Consider the following 27,423-nt stretch of genomic DNA (forward strand, 5'->3'; position numbering starts at 1 on the left):
AATTTGGCCCTGTAAGTGCATTTTCTATCTCAGCACTATGCTTTAGTAAGATTCTTTTAAAATAGATACAGGTAAGAATATGCAGGGAAAACACAGGCTAGGAAGTATCGTGGGGACTTTCATATGGCAGAAGAGCTGCATTCTTTATTTGTCTGCTTTTTTAAAATCATCTCAGTTTGCGCTGCTAAATGACCACTGCCATTACTGCACATGGACCTGGATGGGGGATGCATTACCACTTCCTTTACCTGGCCTATTGTGATCCAAGCAACTGGGGACACAGATGAGTGTGGGAAGTCCTTAGTAATTACTCCTTTTTGATTTCTCACTGCAGACGAGCCCAGCAGGTGCTACTTCCATGACGGTGATGGTGTATGTGAGGAGTTTGAGCAAATGACCAGCATCAAAGACTGTGGGGTTTATACCCCCAAAGGCTTCCTGGATCAGTGGGCTTCCAACGTGTCAGTCTCTCATCATAGTGACCAGGGATGCCCAGGCTGGGTGGTCATTGGTCAGCCAGCAGCAACTCAGGTAAGGAAGACCCAAGCCCTTCACCTGCTATAAAGCTAAGTCCAACAATGCAAAACTTCCATCCATAGATCCACCCAGTTAGCTTGCAGCTTGGATAAGGAACTCTGCTGATGCTAGCTCTCTTCAGTATGAGTCTGCCAAGCAGCAGTTTGCTTCAGATTCTGCCTCTAATGACCAGGTAGGAATTGGCTCAAACTACTGGTCTCTCTGCTCCTGAATCCTGTCTAATAGTGCCCAATACTCGCTGCTTCAGAGGAAGAACTCTGCAAGAGGCAATTATAAGATAACCTGCCCCCAAGGAAGGTTTCCTCCTAAAGCCCATTAGTTAAAGATACCTTATAGACAAAGCCTGAAGATTTATATCCCTTCCAAAGTGTTTGTTTATTCATATCTATTGCTTTTAAGGCTGGATAGTCCTGTTATCTGTATTGATATTGAATCCTTTCTGGAATCTCTTGGCTTTGATGCTATCTTGTGGCAATGAGTTCCAAAGGCTAGGTGTGTGTTGTATGAAGTAATATTTTTTTCTAACAGTTTTGAATTTGTCACTTTTCAGTATCATTGAATGTCCCCCTCATTCGTGTATTCTGAGAAAGGGTGAACAGCGGGGATCGATCGACCTGCTCTGTACCACTCATTACTTTGTATACTTTTGTCATGAGTTGTCTCTTCTCTAAAGTAAACAGTCCCCTGGTAGAACTAGCCATGGTTATCTAGAATGGGTCATGGGAGGGCAGTGTAGAGGGAAGTTTAATGTCAACATATACAGCAAAAGATTTAACTGTGAATTATACATTCTAAACACTTCGAAGAGGCCTGCAAGGGAGAACAACAGTATATGGACCACTTGGTCCAGTTTATATTGTACATGAATCCATAACCAGTTGGTGTCAAAGTCCACTCCAAAAACACAAAGTGCTGTTAGTATTAGGTTAGTACCATGGCAGTGTCACCCTTACTAGCAGCCTAGGATTGCACATGGTTGCCTTGTGGTTACTTGTTTGGTATGTGCTTTTATTTTTGCTGTGCACGGGTGCCACTGCTCCTCCTCCCTCTCCGTTCTCTGTGCATTAGAACATTCCAAAATGCAGGGTCTAATATGCTTCTGGCGCTGCTTGGTGTGCATGTGCTCCGGGCGCTCTAACCCGGCTGATGCACTATGGGACAGCAGATCTGTTTTCATAGTGTCCTAATACAAATAGGGGTAGGCAGTGAAGTAGGTGGCATACGGTCATGCTTTGGGAAAAAAAGCCCTGCTGTGTAGCCACAAGTCAGGCACAGAACCACAGAATATCAGGGTTGGAAGGGACCTCAGGAGGTCATCTAGTCCAACCCCCTGCCTAAAGCAGGACCAATCCCCAGACAGGCATGTTTGTTGTACCCAGTTGAGACGAGGTTGTCACAGCCTCATTACAAAAATGTACATACAGGACACCATTGCATCAAACAGGCTCAGTGCATGTGAACATGTGTCCCCCTTGTGGCTGGCCACAATGCCCATAAGAGCTGACACTCCCAGATAAAGGATATTCCTTTAGCTCGACAGGTAGGCCCTTGTACTTTTGGTGCTCAAGGGCCTAGAGTGTGTCCCCGTTAACAACCATGGAGTCTGTGTGTATGTGGCCATGTCCCCATTGCACTAGCGCATTAAGTTAATCGACCTTCTGAAGTTAAAGACATATGGGTATGGAGGCATTGTTTTCCACATGACGAAAGCAGCTTCATAACTTGCAGAACAGCTCATTACATATCACTGTGGAACATTTAGACCAGGCAATAAGGAGTCCGGTGGCATCTTAAATACTAACAGATTTATTTTGGCATAAGCTTTCGTGTGTAAAAAGCCCACTTCTTCAGACGCATCTAAAGATGCATCATACCCATGAAAGCTTATGTCCAAATAAATCTGTTAGTCTTTAAGGTGCCACCGGACTCCTCATTGTTTTCGTGGATACAGACTTTCATGGCTACCCCTCTGATACTTAGACTAGGCAGTACGCCATCAGCATCTTAACAAGAAGCACTGACAGGGTGAAAATTAACCTAAGACCTCCCTCTAATCACTGCATGTGACCATCAGTGAAGCGCTATCTCCTCCAGGCCTGTGACTTTTTTTTTCTACTGAGATTACTGGCAGAAGGGATGCCTTTCTCCATCAGAATATTATTCAGAGTTGAGTGTGTGTGTGTGTGTGTGTTTTCAGTTATAGTTTTTCATGGTGTTGTAGTCTTTGGCTTGAAAATAAAGATGCATTTGTGCTGGCTTTTCCCATCTGAATCCCCTGAAATGAGTGTGGCACATGATAATACACAGAATACATAAGCTCACTGTTTGCAAACTAACCATGCTTTCAGTAATTAAAATGGCACTACCAAGGTGCTTTAAAAACATTTTAAGTACTTTCTTTTTAAAGTCACTTAGGGTGTTTTCCCCCTCATCTTTGGATATTTGAAATTGTTTTCTCACCACAACTTCATTTCTGTCAGAGGTTGCTCACGAGCAGTAGGTTGCTCACATTTGTTAGTTACTGTCATGTTATTCATAAGTCTTGAGCTCAGTGCCTTTACTTGGTATTGTAGAGTGGCTTCTGAGTGTTGGCCTGCTCACATGTGTTAGCTATTCTGGGTTTGTTTACAAGCAATGGACTAAACCCAGGTGCTTGGTATGGTAGGGTTGGTTGTTCATGAGAACTGTATTGCACACGTTTGTTTGTTATTCTAAGATTACCCATGAGTACTGGATTGTACTTGTTTTGTTATTGTAGGGTTAGTCATGAGTACTCGATTGAGAAATGTTGAAATACTACGAAAAAAAGAGAAGCTACAATATCCAACCTGTTTTTGGATAGCCAATGTCCAAAATGCTTGTGAAGAATGACATAATCTTGGCACAAAGGAGAGGCCAAATCTCCTCTCACCTTTTAAGTCGTCACACTTTCCACCGAGACGAAAACAATAAACCAGCCACTTCTACTTTGCTGGCAGTCACTTTTCAGAGCTGATTAAGAAATATTCTCAGAACTAATAGTGTCACATTTAAAGCCAATTTGGACCAGTCGAAACATTGCACAAATGCCAAGCTACTTGCACCTACGCAGTATTTTCTTGATTTCTAAGTTCTCATCCTCTGATGATTTCTAAGTTTCTCATCCTCTGATGCAGGGACAACCAGTTATCTGCTACTGATGGACAAGGAGTTTTTGGGCAAGCTCCACACTGTTGGACAACTCTTCAACCTACAAATCTTTCAGTAGGTTTTCAAGGATCTTCTCTTTTCCATAAATGCTTTGAGAATCAGTATCAGGACACATGCCTTGTTTATGTGGTGTTTCCTTGGAACTTCTCTTGTGCTGGAGGTTGCTGAGGCTGGTGTAATGCTTTACAGGACTTGGCTAGATCCTCAGCTACTGTAAGTCAGTGAAACGCCACTAACATCAGTGGAGCTAAGTCGATGTACAGCAACTGAAGATAGGACCCCATGTCTGCATTAGCCCTGTTTCTTACAATTCCTTATTGCTGTCACTGTAGGTGACGCTCAAGTGGGAGTGCTGGTGTGGCCACTGGTTCTTTAACCACTGTGTCATAGAGACCTACTTTCAGAGGGCTAGAACGTTTTCCATGTTGGAAGCCCGTGAGAGCCCCCTCTTCCCATTTAGCTGGCACCTCGCCAGGTCCCTTTTAGAAATATGGGACAGAAGGATTAATGCGTCCCCCGACCGCCACACTAGTAACCCCTGCATTAGACGACACAGTGGTTAACACGTCGGCTCATCCAGTGAAGTGCCCGTGAGTGAAGCTGCGCCATTGGACAGTTTTAAGGAAGGGAGCCTGCAGCGGACTAGACAGAGTGTGAATGGGAGGCCGCATTGCTTTCCATTGGGATTTGAGGAGGCCAGTTTGGCTAGAAGGCTACGTATTGGGTCAGCGTTCTCATTGTGCAGGTGTTTCTCTTATTTTCCAATAGCACCATTAGCACTGGAAGAGGGTTATGTTTGTTTGTTTGTCTGTTTGTTTTTAGAGCAGGTTGTATCAAACCGCGCTCTTGTGTTTCGGGGTTGTTGTTTTGTTTTTGTTGCTGTTTTTTACAGCAAGCTTTCAGCACAGCTTTCCCTTTGCTATTATCCTTTACGAGAAGTCCACACAAACACTAACAGGCTAGTTTCAGGAAGGATTGTTTACCTTGGAGATCTTCTGAAGGGAAATCCACTGTTTTATGAGCGAAAAGCAGATGGAGCGCTTGCGTGTGTGGAGTGACCACAGGGGGTCTGGGAGGCCATTTCGCCTCACCTCTGGTTGGCATCGCTCCCACTTGTGGATGGCTAACTCTTTTGTGGTTTAATTCCCATTGAGCCGTTAAGTGGTTTTAATAAAGGAATAAAAAGAGAATCTTTGGATAGCTCACTCTTGCACTTCCAGCGAGCCTGCTTGTTATTATCCCACTTATAGCAACATGGCGTGCAGGACCCAGAAGCTGATGTTTGCATTGGCGACCTGCAGTGCCAGCCCCTAAATAGCTTAGCAGGCCTTGATTGCATTTCCTCCCAATTGTGCAGGAGCTGATTACAGAAAGTCACCGTGTAAATATGCACTTTACGCTTGCTGCTGGTACCTGCGTTGTCCCCTGGATAGGAAGGAAGCAGGGCTCAGTTATAACTAATTTAAAGGAGATTTTGTATTGAGTCTGCTGGACACAGAGACACCCTGAGGTTCTTTCTGTCTCTTAAGCTCCCAGACTGACTAATATACCTTGTGCTGCCTAGGATCACCACACAGGGACTCTCATTGGAGTAAGAAGTCATGGAAGGGGACTGTTGTTCTGTTGTTACTTCTGTGCCCTTTCTCTCAGTTCTTACGCTTGCACACACCCATGCGCATAAGCAATAAGCACATCACTCTACCTGCTGCAAAAGGCCTTACAGAACTGCTGACCTGCTGATGTTCCGTGCACTAGGAGAGAGAGAGCCCCCTGCACAAAGGAAATAACAGCGCAGCAAAATGGGGACCTGTGAGGGGATGCGGGGGAATAGAGCAAATACAGTAATGACATTGACAAGGATGAAGAATCCACCTCCAGGTTTCTGCTACATCATTTTATTTCAACGAATAAATATAGCTCAGCAGAGAATTCCCCAAAGATCAGAAGATGCCAATAAATATAATAATCCTGGATGGAGGTGGGGAAAAGAGGAAACCTGTCACTTCCTTTGAGGTGACCTGCTTGACACAAGGGAAGGTGTCTGTCTCCTGGCTCTGTGAGTGGCCCTGTCTGAACTTCCCCCATTAGAAGCCACGTGTTCCTGCTCTTCAGTGGTGACATTTCCATTGGGCTTGGATTGAGAAACAATCCCCAGTTTTAATAAGATGATTTGCTTTGCAAATGTTTTGCTTATTGATAACACATCCAGGCTTTGACCTGCTGGCCTCTTGGGTGACAGCAGAATCCTGCTAAGGGCACGTCTACACTGGAATAAAAGACCCACGGTACAGTCGTATTTGGCCCAGGTCAGCTGACTCAGGCTCGTGGGGCATGAGCTGCACGGCTAAAAATCTGTATAGACGTTCGGGCTCAGGCTGAAGCCTGGACTCTGGGACTTTCCCCCATCACAGGCTCCCAAGGAGCCCGAACACCTATACGGCAATTTTACAGCCCAAGCCCAAGTCAGCTGACCTGGGACAGCCGCTGGTGATTAATTGCTGTGCAGATATATCCTAAGAGGAAACATTAGTGGTGGAACCATGAGTGAGCAGAGGCCGGTTCTGGAAAATGATGAGCTAGGTCCTAGCAGCTTTCTGTTGCAAAAGGACTGTAGGTTTCTCTTTCAAGCCTATGCTCTGCTCATGTAGATAGATTTCTAGTAGTGATCCTCCTGAGTGCCTGAGTTTGGTTCAGATGAGTCCTCAAAATCAGAATGCTTATCCAGACCTTGGCCCAGAGTCTACTGACCAGATAACTGGGTCCCTGGGCTAAAGGCTATTTTGTCTTATGCCGTTTGCCAGTGGCTAGTGAAGCAGTTCAGATTGACTTAACATAGCAGCACTGTGGCCACACTCCTTGTTTCACCAGCAATGCGCCTGCACCAGAGCCAAGAAAGGTCTGATGCAGGAGCTACTATAGAGCCCATATGCCACCCAAGCTTCCGGCACGCCAAGGGAGTCCTCAGTTGGCCACCAACAGCAGGTTTGAGTCTGCCAAGGAGCTGGCCTCTTGCCACTGTGCCGAACTGGGCTGGAAATCTCAAAAGAATGGTCTTTCCCAGGAGACCTCTGGCACGTCCACTCCATGGCTTAATAGTGGCACTTAGCGTATCATCTGAAGATCTCAATCGCTTTACAAATATGAATTAATTGAGCCTCATCACAGCCCCACTCTGAGATAGGGGGTTTCAGATGGGGAAATTGAGGCATAGAGAGTGAAGTCACTTGTTTAAGATCACCCAGCAGATATACAGTAATAGAACCCAGGCCTCCTGAGTGCTAGTTGGTATCCTGTCCACTGCACCATGCTGGCTAGGATTAGACTGTCCTGCTTCCCAGAACTAGAACATTCAGAGGCCCTCGTAAATGAAAGACGTAATCCTGGTATTTTCAAATCTTAAAGAAAGGTTGGTTCAAATTCGTGGGGGTCTGTTCTTATCACCTCTCTCTAGGAAAACGTGCTTTTTCAGCTCTTTTGCTAATGATGGTCATTTTTTTTTTCATTGACCTGCTGCACTCCAACAAGTGCATCGCCGGCCACCTCGTATTGTTAACTTCTGTCCCCTGTGCCATGCTGGAGATGGGCCACCTGGGAGGCTGGAAGGATGTCTCTCAATAGCGACACCATCCCTCCTGTGCATAACTCAGATCGATGTTTTGAGGAAATCTATAGTTCAAAGTCAAATTGAATGAGAAGTAGGATTTCCATGTGTGCAGTCCGGCATGAAAAGGCTGTATTGTATAGACAAGGTTGGAAAAGACAGTTAGCTTAATGGGCAGCCAGGGATTAGATAGTAAAAAGGGTAGAATGCTAATCCCTTGACTGCATTCTCTGATAGAAGAATGGTCTCTCTCCCATCCACTTACTTCGGCATTTATTTCACCCTTGCAGTAGTAAACGATCAGCCTGCATGGTGAATGTAGTAGCTTCAGGCCAGCAAACATAGTGACATGTCAGAGGAGATTCCAAGCTATTTCACCAAACACTGGAGGGATTTCCCCCCACTCTTTGGTTTTCAGAATAATTTTTCAAGAGCACATGTGCAAGTCATCTAAAGCGAACAGAACAGTGAGGACCAGGGGCTGGTACACTGTGTTCCCTTTGTGTGCTGTTCAGAAAATAGATAAAAGAAACAAAGGATGATGCAGTGAGCAAAGCTACCATCAGGACTTGCAGAGAGGTTTGATCTGACCTTTTTACAGAAATGAAGGTCTAACTGAAAGTCCTCAGGTACTGGAAACTGCTCCTGCCTGCCTAGGACCTGGAGGCATTTACCACTAGCAAAACCCGATCAGGAGTCCATAACATTGTACTAAATTAAGGCCAGAACTTGAGGGAAGGTAGGTAGGTAGGTAGCTTTTCTCTAACAAAAAGCCTCATCTGCATTTTCAGGGAACCAGGACAGTACATCATTCTATCATCCTGTCTGTTATACACACCGAGAACAGAAAACAAGCCTGGTTGGCACTCTCATCTCATCAGTGAGATGGAAAGTGGGTACCCTGGTACAGTCAGCATGCTCGTTAGCATAAACTCTTGTGAATGGGGACATCTCCCCTCCTTTGCTCTTGCCACTCCACCTGCTGGTCTTGCCATCTGCGGCTGCTGTACCCCTGTGATTCACAGCACTCACCGCAGTAAACGTGGGGTAGCTTCCCTACATCCCATCTGGATTGTTTGTTTCAGGTCCCTCTCTGTTCCGAGAGGAACGATCATGCATAAATGTATCACCATATTTGCATTGTTCATGCATGGAGGGATCACATCATTTCTCTTCCCACCCCCTCCTCAGCCCTCCTCTGACTCCCCACCGTGCAGCTTCACTGTAGTTTGCATAATTTCCCTTTGCAGCAGGAAATAAAGTCTGCTTAAAGCACTGCCAGTCAATCAAGCTAGGTTAAAAATAGGCTTGTAGATTAGTTTTCATTGAATTTAAAAATAATAATAAGAGGAAGAAGATGAAGAGGGATGCAGGAGCAAAGCCAACATGGTCTTTACTATGTCATTTGGTTTCATGTTCTGCACAAGAAAACATGTAAAATATGTAAACAGAGCTCTCCAAGATTGTAGTGTGGCTACAAAGCCACAGATACACAGACATGCAGGGTGCTATTCTTCAGCAGAACGGAATGCCATCCTCAAAACCACACGCTCATTTCTTTAAGCCTGAAAGTAAACTTTCTCATGCCAGCAGTGGAGAATTTGTTTTTCTTTTAAATGAAGGCTTGTCTGGACTGCTTGTCCAGAGCACTGTAGGCATTTAGGCCTACCATGTCAGAAAGGGCCACCATCTCTGGGTATCACTCAGTGTTTGGGTGTCCAACCTGAGGCACCTTAATGAGGCATGATTTTCAGGGGATGGGTGCTCTCTCTTCCAGTGTCTGAAAGTCAAGCCACTTGAGGAGGTGTCAGGCACCCGAGATCACTCGCTGGATTTGAAAATGTGAGACCTTGGGGCCAGAGCCTCAGCTGATATAAACTGGCCTATTACCATTGACACTAGTTCCTCAACTCAGGGACCTAATATTGAGGAATCCAAAATTAGTGACCATATTTGAAAATATTGACCTTAAGGCCTGATTTTCCCTGTTCCCTTTGAAGTCACTTCAGTAGGAGTGTTGGATGTTCACCAGCTCCAAAAAACAGTCTTAATTCTCCACTCAGATAAATGGGTTCAAAGCCCATTGGTATCAGTGGGAGCCGTGCAATATATCTGATACCACAACTAGACCCTCAGGACCCAGCTTTCAATCATGGATGCCTAGGGGCCATATTGTGAACTTCTGACTCAGTGCTGGTGTTACTGACACAAGCAGTCCCACTGGCTATGCGTGTGAGTATGGGATGGTAGCACACATTTCCGCAGAGCATTTTGTTCTCCTTCCCAGATGATTTCACTCGGATTGCTCTTGTGCATAACTCCTTACTAATGTGAGTAAGAGGTTCACAGCATGGCTCTAAGTTATAACGCTTTGCGCTTCTAGAAGAGGTGACTTCACTATCACTTGTTAATGAAGCCTTACATCACTCCTTTGAGGCAGAGCAATAATGAGACAATTAAGTCCCAGAGTAGAGGTGACATGTTCACAGTAATGCAGGGAGTCAGGAATTTTAAATATACATGTCCTGATTCCCAGTGACATGCTTGAACTGTGGCCATAAAGAATGTATGCTTGTGAGCAAACAGGTAATCACACTCACAAAGCTGGTGATCACCTACTTTCCATGCACCCATATATATTTGTGCATACAGTGAGCTGACTGCACCTGCACATTTTTTATGAACTCAGCTTGCAAATCTAGGGTTTAAAGATGTGGCCTTTGTTTCCAATATATATGAAACTTGTGTGAAGCTTTAACTGTGCGTGTGTTTTAATGCAGGCCCTTGCAGTCAGTAGTAGCGGATTTTCCAAGGTATTTACGTGCTTAAAGAAACGCATGTTAGACACTCAACTCCCATTGAGTTTCATTGGGAGTTAGATGGCTAACCTGGTTTGGAGCTTTGAAAATCCCACTAGACACCTATCTGCATCTTCGGGCACTTTAATACCTTGAAAACCCAGCCTTCAGAGTCAAGTAGCTTCCTCCCTGATACAAACCTGCACTATTCCCTACCATAAACTATTGGAAAAGACCAGTATTGGAATATGGAGTTTCTGTTCTATCCCTGCTAGTGATTTCTGAGAAAGGCTGAGCCTGCAACAACTGTGAGCATTCCTACTCGATCTTCTGAAGGGGCTACACCTTGGAATGACTACTGGAGAAGCTGTGAGCTCTCTCTCACAGACAGCGCTCCCGCTTTATTCCCTACTGCAACTAATGTTGGGAAAGACAGGGACTGAAGTAGCTGTGAATTCCCTCACTATCCTGGGACGTTCTAGGGGGAAGTTCTCCAAACAGTCTTCTGTTTCATTAATCAAAGTTTGAAGCTCATCAGAGCAACCAGAGCTGTTCTGCAGTCCGATAAAAGTGACATGCTTGCCCAGACACCTGCAGCAAAGCCACACTTGGATGCAGATGTGGACAGTTGCATACCAAAGGAAGCAACTGGCTGCTGCTCTAGGAAGGGTCTCTTTGGATGGTCCAACTCGTTTAGGGGAACTCATTTATGTGGCGGCAGTTTTGTTAGTCGGCATTTTCAGTCCGACTGCTGAAGAAGCCCTGGGAAGCGTGTGTGCTCGTTCTGGTTTACACCCACAAGCCATTCTTTCGGATGTTAAGAAAAACGAGCCACAAGACCATTTAATTTCAATTTGTACCTGCTGACGTATGGCTGGATAGTCAAGATGAGGCCAAAGTACTTTGGTTGTTGAAGTACAATTGTATTACACACACACACACACACTCTCTCACACACACACACATACCCCACTGCTGCCAGCCAGAGTATCTCTTCTCTATGTATTTTCTCCCTGGATGTTGTAGCCAATTGAAGTCTGGTGACAGGTCAGAGAAAATTTGTTCCTCTTTCCTGATAGGCTTTAAAATTTGAGGCATATTTAAGTTCTCACATACCCAGAGAAGGCAACTCCTTTCCTGCTTGAGTATCGCAGAGAGTTGTGCAGTTTAGAGAAAGAGGAGACAGAAAGAGGGAGAGGGAGGTTGGTGTCCTCACTTATTCCTGCACTGTGTGTTGGGGGTTATATGTCGTTTATATAATACATTGTCTTGGTAAATAACCCTACCCACCGCTGAAAAAACATGATTCTAACTCTGAAAATAAAAGGCCTGGAAACTCGTCATTTTCAGCACATGAAAAGGTTTTGTTCTTTCAACATGCAGATGTTTTTAAGTGAAAAATCACTCCTTTGACCTTTCCTGAATGGGACCGTGTGGTCAGAGCTGATATTAACTGCGGCACCACTGTTGGTTGCACCCACAGGCTAAGCTTAGCCAGAAAACTTCAGAGAACTTGTGGAGTGCCTTTGCTGTCTCATTGTTACCCTCATGCTGCCATTGATGGGTCTGTGGGTCTGTGCACTTGAGCTATTAAGGGGAAGAGATTGATGGCCAGATAGCTATTTAGAGCCCAGAGCTGCAGCCCTTGAGGCCAATGGGAGTTCTGTTTGACTAAGCATTGCAGAACTGGGCCCTGCATTTTCACTTCACTAGTGCATCTTAATTTTGGTTTTGTTTGAAATTTTGCTCATCCTCTGGGTGGGTTCAAGTGTCTTTGTTGCCCAAGTATATCCTTAATCATATGTTCTTATTTTGGGCAATTAATAATCATACTGGAGATCCTTTTGGATTCATTGTTGTTGCTGCCTGGCTTTCTACAGCTGGATGCGTATTTTATCCATCCAAGTCAATCTTTGCTACCACTTTGTGTGGGGATAGGGAGGGAAAGCTGTCAGGTAGGCGTTAACAGGCCTGAATCTGCTCAAATGTGCACGAGCGCCTCACCAGCGTCACTCCATCAAGTCAGGACCATTGAGATCATTTTTTGCCCTTCTGTCTGCCTAAATTCATGCCACTTTTCTCTGTTATTGGCAACTTGGCTTTGTAATGGGACTTGGTGCCAAATTGGTTCCTCTTTAAAAGACTCTTTGCTCTGCCCAGTGGTCGTAAAAGCCTGTTGAATGAGATTGTTTGGCTTTACAATGACACTAATACCACAACCCCTGTGAGCTATTACACAAGTGTTTTGCTATAGACCGTGCTAGCTCGTCCAATTTTGAGACATTTAAATTGGGAACCCAACTGTGGCAGCAGTAATGTTCTGGCTAGAGTCTTTTGTTTACCATTGCCGCCTCATGGACAGGGTATAAAATCTGCTAAAGCATGTAGCAATCTGTGATGACTTCACACTTTTGTTAGCAGTAGTGTGAAAAGTGGATGCAAGAGATACTGCTGCTGAGAGTTAGCTGAGAATTTATTTTAGTTTTAATGGCAGAGACCTGAGGTTTTTGAACCTAAAGGTACAGAGGTCCTACTTTGAGCTGTACCCTACATGCTTCATGGCCTTTTTATGTATATAGCTGGCATTTGTAATCTGTTTAGACATTTGAACCAATGCCCTTTCTTAGTGGAAAACAGCCATTATTTACACTCTGGTTACAAGAGCTGCCACACTAGAACAATCCCTAACAGAGCTAGCATAGATGATGCAACTGTTTCAATGCAACAGCTTTATTCCAAAGTACTCTGTTAAATAAACAGTAACCCTGTGATATATCTAAACAGGAACACATGGCAAAATTGTGTTACGCAGGACACCCTCATGCTTCAGATGAGTTCAGATGCTCTGTTGCTTTGCACTTTGTGCCATCATGTACTTACACCTACATTCACTTTGCACTTGTGTAAACGATTGTATAAGGTGCAGGGTACTAGTGCATCACAGTTGGGTGCCTGTAGCTACCCAAGACATTCTGGCACGTAGTATAACTGCATTTATTAAACAAGATTATTGCCATTTTAATTTTTGTTAGTGACTGAGTAGGTCTGAATGAAATGTTTGCAATGAAACTCTGATGCATGTAAAATCACCTGGTTTGGGGTTTTATTATAAATTCAGAACTCAAAGCAGCTTTGCCAAAAGGTTCAGCAAAGATCACTCACCTCTTGTGAACACTTGGGTATGGATCCAGAGCAATTTGGGCCCATTTCCGAGCCAATCTGGACTAAGTTATGGTTTTGTATTGATACCAGATGAAGGTCATGGTTTCATGTGATTTTGATTTGAAATTCATTTGGTTTTAAATGAATTTGCTTTGAGTTGGGGGTACATTAGAACCAGAAAGACAAAGCAAAGCTCAGGATGTGCAGCCCCACATGGATTAAAAAAACAAACACAATGTTCACACAAACCTTTTGGAAGTGAAATAACCACATTTTGCATAAGGCTGTAATTAATAATGCCTTGAGTTGTGTAATAATTTCAGGTACTCTTACAGCCTGGGCCAGATCCTCAGCTGATATAAATCAATATAGCTCCAGTGGACGTCTGTGAAGCTACACCACTTTACACCAGTGGAGGATCTGCTAACTAGAGACTTCTTTTTCATAATCTCTGTTTATATACAGTACACTTCATAATGTCATTTTCCCATAAGAACAAATACTATCGTGTTAACACAAAGGACATTTATCCCCATCTCAGTTACATTAGTACAAATCAGCAGTAACTCCACTGAAGCCAATGCAGTAATACCACTCTAAAAGTAATGCAAGTGAGACCAGTAACTGTGTTTCAACGTGTACAAAGATCACATTTCAATGAACCAAAAAACAAAACACCTCCATGGAAAACTGGGATTCATCACTAGGAAAACTGCTAGAATATGGATCAAAGGTGCAATGAGCCAAGACAGCATCGAGACTATGTATTGACAGACCAATAGCACAGTAACTTTCAAGCCACAGATGCCATCGGCTGTACCAGATTCAAAAGAAAACTATTCATGTTGGGAACTGGCTCAGCAGCCTGGTGCTAGGACTTTGTACTGCTGTGCAGGAGACATAGGTTTGATTCCCAGTCCTAGAGCCAAATTCAACTCTTAGTTACATTGGTGAAATTGACAGATGAAATTTCATCTGGCTCCTGAGCCAAGAGAATCTGGGAGTAATATAGAATCAGTGTGTTCACCCAGAGGGTGGAACAACCTCCAGTAAATTAAGCAGACTGTTGAGGAGGTGCACACAGTTCTTTGGCATGACGGACAGTGGCCATGCCGGGGTTTTTTCTCACTTTGCCCCAGCTCTGTGAAAACGCGGGGGAACGTACAAGAGAAAAAAGGCAAGGGCCAGCACAGATTTGTAATGGATTGAAGAGTCTGAAAACAATCCTCAGTCTTCAGCTGGAGGTTTACAAGCAAACTAGAACTGAGCCTTTGCTGAATTTCTAAGAGGTTCACGTAAACTTTACCTCAGTACTTCTTAGTTCCAAACAGGACAAGAACGGAAGGGTCTCCATACCAGGAGAAAGGCTGTTCTTTGGGTATTTCTGGCCTGGAATTGAAACTGAATTGCTGGATCCCTCATGAGTAAGCCTGTTCCTGTGAGATTTCCATCCCAGCTTTGCAGACTGCTGAGGTTTGGATAGTTCAGATAAACTGCCAGGTTATTGGGTGTTTGTTTGAACCCAAACTCTGACCTTTTTAATGGTTCACTCATCACTAGTATAGACAGTTTCACCTTCCTGTAACCCCAAGTCCCGTTTCCTAGCTTAAATGAGGAGCAGATAGCAGCAGTTTGGAGCCTTTAGTACAGACTGGACCCACTGTGCAGTACTAGGGAAATTGTGTCATGTATATGTGGCAGTCATCCTGGCTTTCATATTAGGTAATGAGCAGCCAGGAGCCTTTCTGAAAACTGTCTGCTGCATCTGTGTGTAGCTTTATTGGATGAAATTAATCTTAGGTCAGTAAAAAGCCATATATACTTGACACTATGTCCTCTTGGTGACTGTGGAGGGCAAACCCCCCGTTCTAACACCAAAGGGTTAAAGATTTCATTTTGGAGGGATACGCTAAGATGTTTTTTAAGTGTGCATTTGAGATTCTTTGGCACTGCTTTTCCAAAGCTGGCCTGCAGACAGATTTGCTGGGGTGAATGTAAAGAACATTCTGCAGCGAGGCCAGCTAGAAACTTTAGAAATGGATCTGCATTATTATTATTATTATTAATTTTTTATTTTATTTTATTTTATTTATTTATTTGGGTTAATTCTTTCACTAGCTCCCTAAGAAACTGAATGCATCCAGTTTGTCCTCCAGCAGGTCATACGCTGATCAAAAAGGTTTTCCTACCCTTTGTAATTATATAGCTGCTCAGCACTGGGTAAACCAAACCTCTGAGGCTATGTCTACACAGCAAAGAAAAAAAACATGGCTGGCCCATGCCAACCAACTCAGGCTTGCAGAGCTTGGAGTGCTGCACTGTTTCATTGCTGTGTAGACTTCCAGGCTCAGGCTCGAGCCCAAACTCTGGGAGCCTCTCACCTTGAAGGGTTGCAAAGCCCAGGCTCCAGTCCAAGCCCAGACATCTACACAGCAGTGAAACCGCTCTGCAGCCCAAGTCCTGCAAGCCTGAGTCGGCTGGCCCGGGCCAACCCCGGTTGTCTAGTTCCTGTGTAGACATACCCTAAGTGACCAGTAGCATGCCAGGTATACCACGACTCTGAGGCAAGTGTTGAAGGCGCTTCAGCTGTTAGGCCTTCTAGTCACTAACCCTGGTGGGTCCCAGTAGCCACTAAGGATAAGTCTACACTGCAGTTAAAAGTATGCAATGCACTCTGGGTTTCTCTTCTCTGCAGCTCCTGGCTGGCCATGTCGTTGCTGCTTCCAGGTCACTTGACCTTCTTGCTGGTTCAGGATCTTTTCATGAGGTGTCTGCCCCTCCTCCTCCCTGGCGCACTGGAGGAGGGAGGGGGTTGATGGGAACCGTAGTTTCCTGCTTAGCAGATCCATCACACCTTCTACAGTTCCTGTGCAGGACTTTGTGTCCCAGCACAAATATACCTGTCACAGTGAATTGTAATAGTAGAACTCATTGGGGGCTTGCTCTTTTGCAAACAGTACTGTGCTTGGCATGTTTTATCGCAAAGGATCCCAAAGCAATTTTATTGCTGTAATCCTACAAACAGGAATTGCTTTGGCCAGTGCTGAAAAGGACACACACCCCACCCCACCCCTGGGCTACAGCAGGAAGCAGTGGGCCCTTAACAGCACACCACAACACCACATATCAGCATAGCATCCGTAAACATTGCATCCACTTTAAACTGTCTCATCGGATGAGACTCTGGTGACCAGCAGCAAGGCTTGATTTGGAGGAAGTGAGAACAGACCAGATCATACGCTATGGAATTGTCTATGCAGTGGAGATTTGCCCACTTACAGACATCTGAGGCCACCTACCTGGGTAGCTGCACTGGCTCAAACTCCTGGTATAGATAAGCAGAGCTGCTATTAATTGCAGATTTTTCCTTATGTCCGTTTCAAGTAGGGCTGAGTCCCGTCAGTGCAAATAGGAGCTTCGTTGACTGCACTTGGGGGTTGCTTTGGTGCAGCTACACAAGTGGCTGGAATCCCCAGTGTGTATAAAGTCTATGGTGGTCTGGAGGGGAATGGCTGGGTTGAATGGTACATGACCCATACATGCTTGCTTGCAGAGGCAGATCCTTCATGTGTCTATGTACTTACACAGGCCTCATCATGGTAGGATCTGAGTATTACTGTCTTTCATGGATTTTATCCTCCCAGAAACCCTGTGAGACAGGGAATTGTTCCCTCATTTGCAGGTTAAAAGTGTTGGGCTTCTAGTAATAAGGGTCTGAAGCTAGAGCACTTTGGTGCCATGGACCGTCACATACTCTGGCACGGATGCTTGAAAGGGAAACACGTGGAAGCTCCTAGCAAGTAATTTATGTAGGTACTTTGCAGGTACTTTGTGGCAATCAGTAATTGGCTAGAACTGAAAAAATGACACATTCACCATGCATTAGAAGGAATATTGAAATGGTAAAATCTGTCAGCGAGTGGGACACTTAATCTAATCAGGAAAAAGAACGAGGAGTACTTGTGGCACCTTAGAGACTAACAAATTCATTTGAGCATAAGCTTTCGTGAGTACTCCTTGTTCTTTTTGCTGATACAGACTAACACGGCTACTTAATCTAATCAGGTTGTTATGGCACAACCCCAGGACCGGCGCCAGGGTTTCTGGCGCCCTAGGCGCCGTCCCATTTCGCCGCCCCGTGCACGGGTCTCGTGGCTCTGGTGGAGCTGCCACAGGCATGCCTGTGGCAGGTCCACCGGAGCCGCGGGACCAGCAGACCGTCCGCAGAAATGCCTGCGGCAGGTCCACCGGAGCTGCGGGACCAGTAGACCCTCCACAGGTACGACTGCAACAGCTCCACCGGAGCCGCCTGCCGCCCCCCTGGCAAAATGCCGCCCCCCCATAATGCTGGCACCCTAGGCGACTGCCTAAGTCGCCTAAATGAAAGCGCCGGCCCTGCACAACCCTTAAGGAACTTGACCATAGTAGGGAAATTTGCTATCAATTGCTAACTCCAGCATTCACAATGGTACAACTCCTGCAGCCATTCTTAACACCACCTGGATTAGACTTGCTCAGACCCCTGTCAGTCACAGCTTTCCCCTTGCTCTTCACCCACCCACCCTACCCCCCTGCAATGTTTTGAATTGTTTGCATAAGTAGTGACTGGTCAGCCTCAGAAGGTTGGGATGCTTATCTGAACCTTTTTCAAACTAGCCAAATCTACTGAGTCTGCAAAATTGAAGTAGAAATCTCCTAGGTGCAGGCTTTCTTGTGAGATGTTAAGGATTCTGCTTATGTTCCCAGATAGAACCAGAAAGAGCTACAGTTCACAAAAAGTGAAAACTAGCTATTTAAAAGTTATCAGAGTTTTTCTGATCCTCAACAATGGTTTGTTTTGGGTTTTGTTCAAATTTTTGGTGAAGGTCTGGGCCTGTTTTTAATATTGGTTCTCACACATCTTTTAAGTGGCATTTAAAATGAGCCAAACCCCAGCTCTCCTGTTTCTCTCAACCAACTTTTTGTGCTGATAGAGTTAGTAGAGAAACAAGAATAAGAACAAAACAATATAAAAGCAGCGAGATCTTTGTTCATGTCAAAGAGTTCTATGACCATTTAAATTGCAGATGTGTGTAAGATACATTTCCTAACTGGATAGGTATTAAAATAAAACCCATGCTCCCAACAAGAGAGAGGCTGCTGAAAATGCAAGAAAGAAGAATTGCGAAATGATACATGTTGAATTGTTGGACTGGATTTCAAATGCCAAAGATAGTTTATGTAAAGTCTTGCACTGTTGTAAAATGTAACACTATCCACTGGCTAGCCTCAATGAAGCTTGGCCCCAGTTGTTTAAAAAAAAAACAAAACTAAAAATCTTCTTCCAGCCCATTAAAGCTGATTTATATTTTGTGCATAGATTCCTCTGCACTGGGCCTTTAGGGATTCAAATTATAGAAGCCATTACCTCACTTTTGGCCAATCCGATTGCTCCGTTCCCAAGCATTCCAAGCACTCTCAGCATTTGCCTGCCGAGACCGGGAACGGAGTTCGGTGCACAATTACTGAATGGACATTGTATTTTTCACTATCAAAATAGCTCTTGTAATAGGCTCAGTTCCCATTTTAAAAACAACAGTGGCGTAGTTTCAGGGAATGGGCTATTCACAATCTATTGTCTTTGGAGTTCTCAGCTGAGGCCCCAATTTTGCAGTAAAACCCACTACTGCACTCAACGGATCAGAGTTCTGCCCAGTGCAGGCCTCTGCACTTGTGGTCCCAGTTGCAGAGTCAGGGCCTTAGAACCTCCTTTGGTACGTTTCTGGGAGTGTGATCAAATGGTTAACACAAGTGATTGGCCTCCAGGTTTGGATTCTTGTCTTTGCTACCAACTTGTGTGACCACGAGGAATACACTTCACCTCTCTGTGCCTTGTGTTCTCCAGATAATGATGTTACCAAGTTTGCAGAGGGGCACCAGTCAAGGGCGTTGAGATCCTTGAATTGAAGGCATCCTACATATGCAGTTGTGGTTTTAATGTTCAAAGTGCTGCAGCTTTGCTGTTCTTCCACTCCGTTTTCTCCAGAGGCAGCGCTATGGGGGCTAATAATTCACAGCCACATATATACACTTAAAAAACAATCTCACTTAGCTATGATGTTGCAAGAGAAAATATATGTCATTTCCTGAAGATTATTTTTCATGTCTTCCATACTGACTGTGCTCTGGGTTTCTTATGCACTTAAATCCCCTTACCCTTCCTAGCCCTTTTCACCAATCCCCCGATTTCAGATAGGCCACATTTGAGCAGAATGGAGAGGTTTGCAGAGAATCCCATCACATTTTCACCTCTGCCCCACTGTGGGTGCTATGGGATGAATTGTAGAGGGGAGAAGAAGGTGATTTTGATTAAAGAAACTAACAAGATCACAATTTTCTTATCAGAGCCCATTTGGGGTTGGGTGGTGGAGGCAATGCGTTCCTGATTGCATGTATTTTTAATTTCACATGGTTATCTGTAGCCATCCTGAAGAGAGAGCCAGCTAGTAACAGTTAGTAACAGCAGGTTTTAAATAGAAAGACACGGTGTGTAGATAGTGCTGGCTTCATCCACAATACCCTATGTGTCTATGTATCTAAGAGGCAACGTAGGTGAAGTAAGATCTTTTATTGACCCAAGTTCTTTACAAGATTTTGAACTACACAGTCTTTTCCAGGTGCAGGGAAGGAGTGCTTCAAAAGCTCGAAAGCTGGTACCTCCACTAACAGAAGATGATCTAATAAAAGACATTACCTCACCTACCTTGTTTCTCATATCCTGGGACTACTATGGCTACAGACAGCACTGGCAAATATCTCTCCATCCAGCTATTATTTTAGTACTTTGACTTCAATGGGAGCAAAGTGAAACTGGGCACTTTTGAAACTCCACCCTTAACCAATTACTCATAAAAGGAGACTTTCTCTTGGCAAACACAGCGCCACAATGAGTTGGGTGTTCCTGTTCGTGGTGTCATTGTGGAATAATCCAATGTTGTGCATGACCTAAAAATAATGAAGTCTAATAACATAATGGTATTAAAAGTAGAATTTTCAGTTCTTACGACACCAGCACTTCTTTTGACAGTTGTATCCATTTCATGCTTGAATCTGAATCCATTGTGACATTTCCCTGTGTTGGTCAGGTGTGCCGAACCAAGGTGATGGACCTGAGTGATGTGGTGTCTGAATATGCCTGGTATCCCTGCACAGCCAACTTACCGTATTCCCATGTGACTCAGACCATTTTCTGGCTAAAGGTAAGAGATACACACATACCAGTGCTGCGGCTTTCCTATTTTTTGATTTACCTTTTCTGCAAAATTAAAAAACAAAAAGTTTTGAGCGTAGACAAAAGGGGACTTCTGTTTGATTTATGACAAGAATTGCTGCTGAAAAGTGATGCTTTTGTTGTATCTTAAAAAAATAAAAAAACCATGAATCATTCCAGTTCTGCACCTGATTTTCTATGCTTTCTTCTTCTCTCCCAGGCATATTTTTCTCAGCCCATGGTAGCTGCTGCTATCATTGTCCACTTGGTCACCGATGGAACACACTATCTGGATCAGAAGCAGGAAGCGATCACTGTGCAACTGTTTGACACCAAGAAGCAAAACCATGATCTTGGTAAGATGGTTTTGCAATGAGCTTTGCCTTTCTTCTTCCATAGGTTTCCTCTGTTTGCTCCATCCCAACTCAGAGTAAGGCCGGTATCTCTGTTTAGCTTTCCCACCAGCAGATTGGTGTTGCTGGAGTAGAGAGCCAGCAGAAAGACGTACCCACTTCAAGCTCCAAGAGCTGGGGTTTATTGCAAGTCTGTGCTGCTAGTCAGGTATTGTCATTCCCACTGAGGCTACTCAGGCTACTGATTGCTGTGGGCTAGATTTTCGGAAGTGCTCAGCAATGCTGTAGGCATCAAAATAAGGGCCACATTTTCAAAAGTGCTCATCATCCAGCAGCTCTCACGGGGACCCTATGGGCAAGTTTTTAAAAGAGCTTAGCAGGTCGGGTGCTGAGTTCTTCAGCCTCTTACTGTCATCCCTGCAGCCTTTGCAGATGGCTTCTTTTGAGGCTGCAGCCCCCAAAACCCGAAGAAGCCCATTTGCCACTTCTGTTATCCATATACCAGGTATGTGTGTGGGTGTGGGTGTGTGTGGCGGGGAGGAGGAGGAGCATTTGAAGGCATTCTGATGGCTGGAGTGTGGAGGGATTATTATTGTTTTCAGACACTCTCCTAAATCATTCCCCCTTTCATGGATTTTCTCACCCTTTTTTGTCTGTGGAGAGGAGGAGGAAGGAGACCAGGGCAGGAGAAAGGATATTTGACAGGTTTCCCACTCAAAATTAACTGGGCATGAATCAAAAACAAGTGTCTAGGGGGTTCACTCACAGAGGAGTAAACAGGAATTTTGGTGGGTGACTCCCGTTTAGCACTGAATGAAATGTACCCAGATAAGCCCAGCGCATTGCTGTATCTGACCAGGTTTCTAAAGCGACAGTCCCGGAGTATGCAGCACACCATGAGTCAGCAGCATCCTTCTCCTGTCATAGCAGAGTGTCTTGTAGTCGTCCTCTAGCTGCCTCCTTAAATATAAAGGAGAAAGAGCTGACCATGGTAACTAACAGATAGCATATAACTGTACAGAGAGACAGGCAGACCTAGAGGGCGGGAGAGAGAGAAAGGAGAAGCAGAGATCAAGGACGAAGTTTTGAAATCTTGCAAGAAGTTGCAACATGAGTTTGGCACGCTCCAAACTGATGCCTGCAAACCTTCACAGTCAAGGGACTCTCTTCATCATGGACAGGCCCTTTGGACTACCCCAGGCTAGGTTGTTTTTTGTAGCTGAATGGAAGGGAAAAATATTTAGGACTCAGCTTAGCAGTTCTTACTCGGCCAAAACTACCATTTACTTCAGCGGCTGTTTTACTGACTGCAGGATCAGGTCCATTCTGTGCCTTTGTGCGGCGTGTTATTCGATGCATAAAGACAGACTAGCTACCTAAATTGAAAGGAACCTAGAGAAATTGTCTGGGGGAAGTTCTGTATCATATGTTAAACAGGAGGTGAGACTAGATCAAGGGTTGGTAACCTTTCAGAAGTGCTGTGCTGAGTCTTCATTTATTCACTCTAATTTAAGGTTTTGCATGCCAGTAATACATTTTAACGTTTATGGAAAGGTCTCTTTCTATAAGTCTATAATATATAACTAAACAATTGTTGTATGTAAAGTAAATAAGGTTTTTAAAATGTATAAGAAGCTTCATTCAAAATGCAGAGCCCCCCAGACTGGTGGCCAGGACCTGGCCAGTGTGGGTGCCACTGAAAATCAGCTCGCATGCTGCCTACGGTATGCTTGCCGCACATTGCCTACTCCTGGACTAGATGGTCACAGTTGCCCCTTCTGGCCTTTACAGACAGAGAGTCTGAGGTAGAAGAGGCAGAAAGAGACAACAGATTTTGCTACATTTATTAGAACATGTTTTTATTGTGTCATCCGGGCTTTGTAAAAAATGAGGTCAGGGATCCATTGTGCCTTGCCTAGCAGAGAATGCGATGAGGATTGCGTTTTTACCAAGCAAGACAGCATGTGAAAAATATAAGTCATGCAACCACATAGATTAGACAGCCATTCAGATAGATCTCGCCCACGTAGATCTGCCTAGTATGCCCCAGTCCTGTCTTGGATGGGCTCTGTCTAGGGAAGAAAGAGAAAGTCAGTATCCATGACCCATGCTCCCTTGTTGGGAATTAAAGTACCAATTAGTAGTGCCAGTTGTGGTGATCTGTTTTGTCGCAGACACCTGACTGCTAGGAATTGAACCAAAATGAATAAACAACACGACAGTGAGGACTTTGGGGCTTTCCATCAAAGATAGCAGAAACATCCAAGGGATTTGGAATCCTGGGATTCCAGTAGAGCACAATTTACGAATTAACTGCACCTGTTTCTAAGTGGAAAACGTGCATCGTTCCTCAGGGAGCTTGTCTCAAAAGACTTCTGGGAGACAAGCAGACAGAGGGGTTATTTCAGGGTCAGATAGAAACCAAAGGAGAAGAGAAGCCTTTTATTTATTTAATTTATTTATTAATTATTATTATTATTATTATTATTGTTGGAAGAAGGACGAGGCGATCAACACATAAAAGAGGGCAGTTTAAAAGAGAGAAGTTTAAAGAGAATGATCAAGAAGCCTGTCTTAATTAACCAGAAATCACTTTCTAAGAAAAAAAATATCTCCACCCCCGCTTGAATCAAGAAACCTGAATGGGGTGGGGGGAATCTCTGAGCCAGTTAGACACACAAATAGAATTTATTCTCAAATTTCTAAGTGTATCGGTGCAGCCAAAGGCACTGGGCCAAATCCATCACTGACGGAACTCCAGGGAGGTGAATGGAGCTGGGGACAAATTCATCCTTTATGCAGCTCTGAAGTCAATGGAGCAAGGGCCAAACATTCATCGCTGGTGCAACAAATTGGAGTGAATGGAGTTGCAGCCCAATTGACTCCTGGGGTGTCCTAGTATAATTCCTCAATCTGAACCTTAGAGTTCACATATGAGGTACTAGCAGTGGTAAACGTCTGTCCCAAATCTGGACTTTAGAGTCCAAAATCTGGGTGCTTACCTGAAACTCCCCCAAGCTCACTACCAGCTTGGATTTTACTTCGCTGCCACCAGATAAGATTTAGGCTCTTATCAGCCTGGGTTCCCCAAATACTCCTAGGGGGACCCCCTCTGTGGCCTCCCCAACTTCCTTTGGGAAGACCCCCCACGACTCAGAAATCTGAGTCTACCGGTAAGGGAAAAATCCCCCCTCCCTTCCCTCTCTCCGGGGTCCTGCTCTGAGCCACTTGAGGGAATTGATGCAATCTCCTTTACATCACAATACCAAGAAAACCTTGTCTCCTTTCTCTCCAAAGAGACAGTTTCAAACACAGGGAAACTAAAGTGATTCTTTCTCTCTTTCCCTGTAGCCTGTTCCCGCCCTGGGGACGATAGGAAAATGACCCACAGCCTGGGCTTTTCCCTTCCCCCCCCCTTAGCCTGTCACAGATGTAACAGAGCTCTTGGGCACAAAAATTCCTTTCCCCTTTGCCTCACTAGGAAAGAAACTTCCACAAGTTTTAAAAATAAAACTTTATATAAAAAGAAAGAAAATACAGAACAATAATACTGCGTTAAAAGATCAATACGGGCTCTTGCTTATAGGAAAATGTGAATAACCAGTTTGATTTAAAAAATAGCCAATTCAAATCAATCCAGCAATCAACACCCAGTAAATACAACACAAAGCCAATAACAGCCTATTACTTTGTTTTCTTTTGTACTTACAGACTTTTAGTAGAATATTTGAGATAAGATGGAGTTAGAAGAAAAGCTTGTTTACCCACAGCCGAGGAAACAACAAAGACCCTGAGTACACAAATTCCCGCCCCTGACTTTTAAAAAAATCCAGTTCTCTGATTGGTCCTCTGGTCAGGTGTTTGGTTCCCCCTTTGTTCACCCTTTACAGGTAAAAGAAAATTAACCCTTACCTATCTACTTATGACATGGGGTGACTCAAATGAAATTGGTAGGGTTACTGCAAGAATTAATTTGGCCCATTAAGTTCAGCCTTTCTGTACTATGGCCTGATCCCAGGAGGTTCTGAGCAGCTCCTGAGTGCTGCTGAGTGGCCTCCTCTCCTACTGAAGTTAATGGGAAGAGAGAGCTGCTCAGCATCTCTGAGGATGGTGCATAGTACCTCCCTGAAGCGGACAGACTTCATGCATCTTTGGCTTATTTTCACCTCAGGGTGAAAATGCTTCATTTTCTCCCTGCACACACCTGTATCCCCTGGCTCATCAACACAGCATTGCCCTGTTCAGGAAAAGCAAGACGCTGCTCTATTTAAAAAAAAAAAATCAAACGACCAAATAAACAAACTGGTGTATGTCCTGCATCCAGTGGGGAATTGCACACAGCTGCAAAGAAACCACTGGTAAACTGCCCATTTTGCACAAAGCTACCCATTCTGTTTGTGCAGTTACATGTTTCAGTGCATAGCACAAAGAGTCTAACCGTTTGCTTGCTTATGCTGCTTTAATAGGAGAGCAACTCCACTGCCTTTAATACAATTGCTCCTGCTTTAATAGGGTTCTATCAAAGTGGAGTAGGATTCAATAGAAATTATTCCAAAAACCTACAGAAATGACTGGAGAGAATGGAAGCTTTTCTACGGGTTATTTGGACCATCTTATCTGATTCTATAGGAAGGAGACTTCTCTGTTAAATTTTAGGGGGTGGTTCCCAAAATTTCCTGTATTGTAACTGTTAAAAGTCTGTAGAGCTTTCATATAATGGCTGAATGCTTCTGAAGTGCTGATGGCATGTGGTGTAATTGTGCAAAGTACTGACCCCCAACCCCCATCTTCCCCGGCCTTGTGTCTTCTGACAGGTGTCCACGTTCTGAGCTGCAGGAACAATCCCCTGATTATCCCTGTGATCCATGACCTCAGTCACCCCTTCTACCACACCCAGGCTGTCCTCATTAGCTTCAGCTCCCCGTATGTGGCCATCTCTGGGGTGGCCCTCCGTTCCTTCCACAACTTCGACCCCATCACCATCAGCAGCTGTCAAAGAGGACAAACCTACAGCCCGGCAGAGCAGAGGTGAGCCTGTCAGCATGCTGTCTCCTCCCTAACCACCCACCGATTCAGCTCCAGTGGGTCTGATCAAGAGGTTAAAAGGAGATAGGAGGGGCAAGGCCCATGAACTCTGCTGACCCTTTTGTGTTGTTGGTAAAAACAGCAGTGTTCTCATTGACCAGGATGGATGGGACATTTAACCTACACGGGACACTGTTAGTAAATTATTTCCTCCTCCTTTTTCCCCCTCCCCTGTTATGAGATGGAATTGTGGCCAGCTGGCTCTATACGCATTCTGCAATAAGGAGTCGATTTAGCCACTCAGAAGTATAGACCTTGATCTAAACTGCGTCAGCAATCCTAGGGCTGCACTTCCATGGTGAATGAAGGGATTCCTGTGCCTTTGTTAGGCCTGATTCTGAAAGCACCTCATGGTAGGTGCTTAGTACCTACCACTTTTACTGGTTCTGTGGCTCTTCCCCATGGTCTTGAAAGCTTTTGGGGACCCTGCAGGATGAAAAGCCCTATAATAAGCTGATTGTTGTTATCGATACATATCAATAGATCACCACCAATCCCTCCCAGTCTCTGCTTTGCAGCATCATGAAGAGATTGTGACCTTTCACAGCTCCTGTCTCTGCAGCCTCATGGAACTTTTCAGCAAGGCACTGAAAGGACACAGGGAAAACTGAGCAAAAAACGTAAAAGACATGTTTTTTCCTCACTACACTCAAAGCTGCACATAATAGTCAAACTGTAGCAGCAGTAATAATAAAACAAGCCAGTTGCTTTCCCTCACAAGCCCCTGCTTTGCCTCGTAAGATCCTAGCAGTACTTTCAGGTTTTTGATAGCACTCCTGGCTGGTTTTTCAGGACCTCACTTTTTATTCCAAGAAGTGGGGGAAAGGTATATCTGTAGCTAAATCAATTCAGTCAGTGTGTTCTGACCTAGATTCAATCATTCTGTGCAATAAGCTGTATAAATTTAGAGGCCCAAACAGAGCAAGATCAAGTTTCAGATGAGAGGTCTAGTTTGGAAGTCTGGCCAACTCCCAGTGCAGGGGGAAGAGAGAGAGAGAGAAACCAACCCATTGGAAGGAAGTAGCTAGGAGCAACGTGGAGTTTGAGAGCGTTCAGAAACTGTGCCCCATTTCTCTCTCTTGCTATTTTTCAGGAGAAAAGGAACCATTTATTGTGAAATTAGAAGTGCTGTGTGTTTAAAAAAGATATTTCCTTGATTAAAAAAAAGTACATTTCCCCTTAGGCAAGACTTCAGCTGCAACAGAGCAAACTAACCTTTTGAAACATTTCTTTAACAATAACAACAACTGCCCACTCTGTCTTCTCTCCATGTTTTTAATGACACATGGCTGACCTCCTTTAAGCCGCAGTCCATTGGATCCTAAACTTTCAAAGTAAGAGTCTCACCTATTCAAAATAATAAAACTCAGAGACATCCGGGTTATGGCTAAGTGCTGGATTATGAATAAAGCTTCCAATTTCAAGTTAGGAGTTTAGAGACTTTCTGAA

At 44.4% G+C, this 27,423-nt stretch overlaps 1 protein-coding gene across 1 annotated transcript in view; it reads left to right on the forward strand.

The window, feature by feature from the left end:
* The window catches only part of PAPPA (pappalysin 1), a 222,758-nt gene that overhangs the window by 124,954 nt on the left and 70,381 nt on the right, over positions 1 to 27,423 (forward strand). The window contains exons 10-13 of the mRNA XM_032797888.2: positions 335 to 531; positions 20,412 to 20,525; positions 20,757 to 20,892; positions 25,704 to 25,917. Coding sequence (XP_032653779.1) covers positions 335 to 531; positions 20,412 to 20,525; positions 20,757 to 20,892; positions 25,704 to 25,917 — 661 coding nt within the window. The remainder of the gene's footprint in view (positions 1 to 334; positions 532 to 20,411; positions 20,526 to 20,756; positions 20,893 to 25,703; positions 25,918 to 27,423) is intronic.

Source organism: Chelonoidis abingdonii, chromosome 24 (assembly GCF_003597395.2).
Source record: "Chelonoidis abingdonii isolate Lonesome George chromosome 24, CheloAbing_2.0, whole genome shotgun sequence".
NCBI classification, from domain to species: domain Eukaryota; kingdom Metazoa; phylum Chordata; order Testudines; family Testudinidae; genus Chelonoidis; species Chelonoidis abingdonii.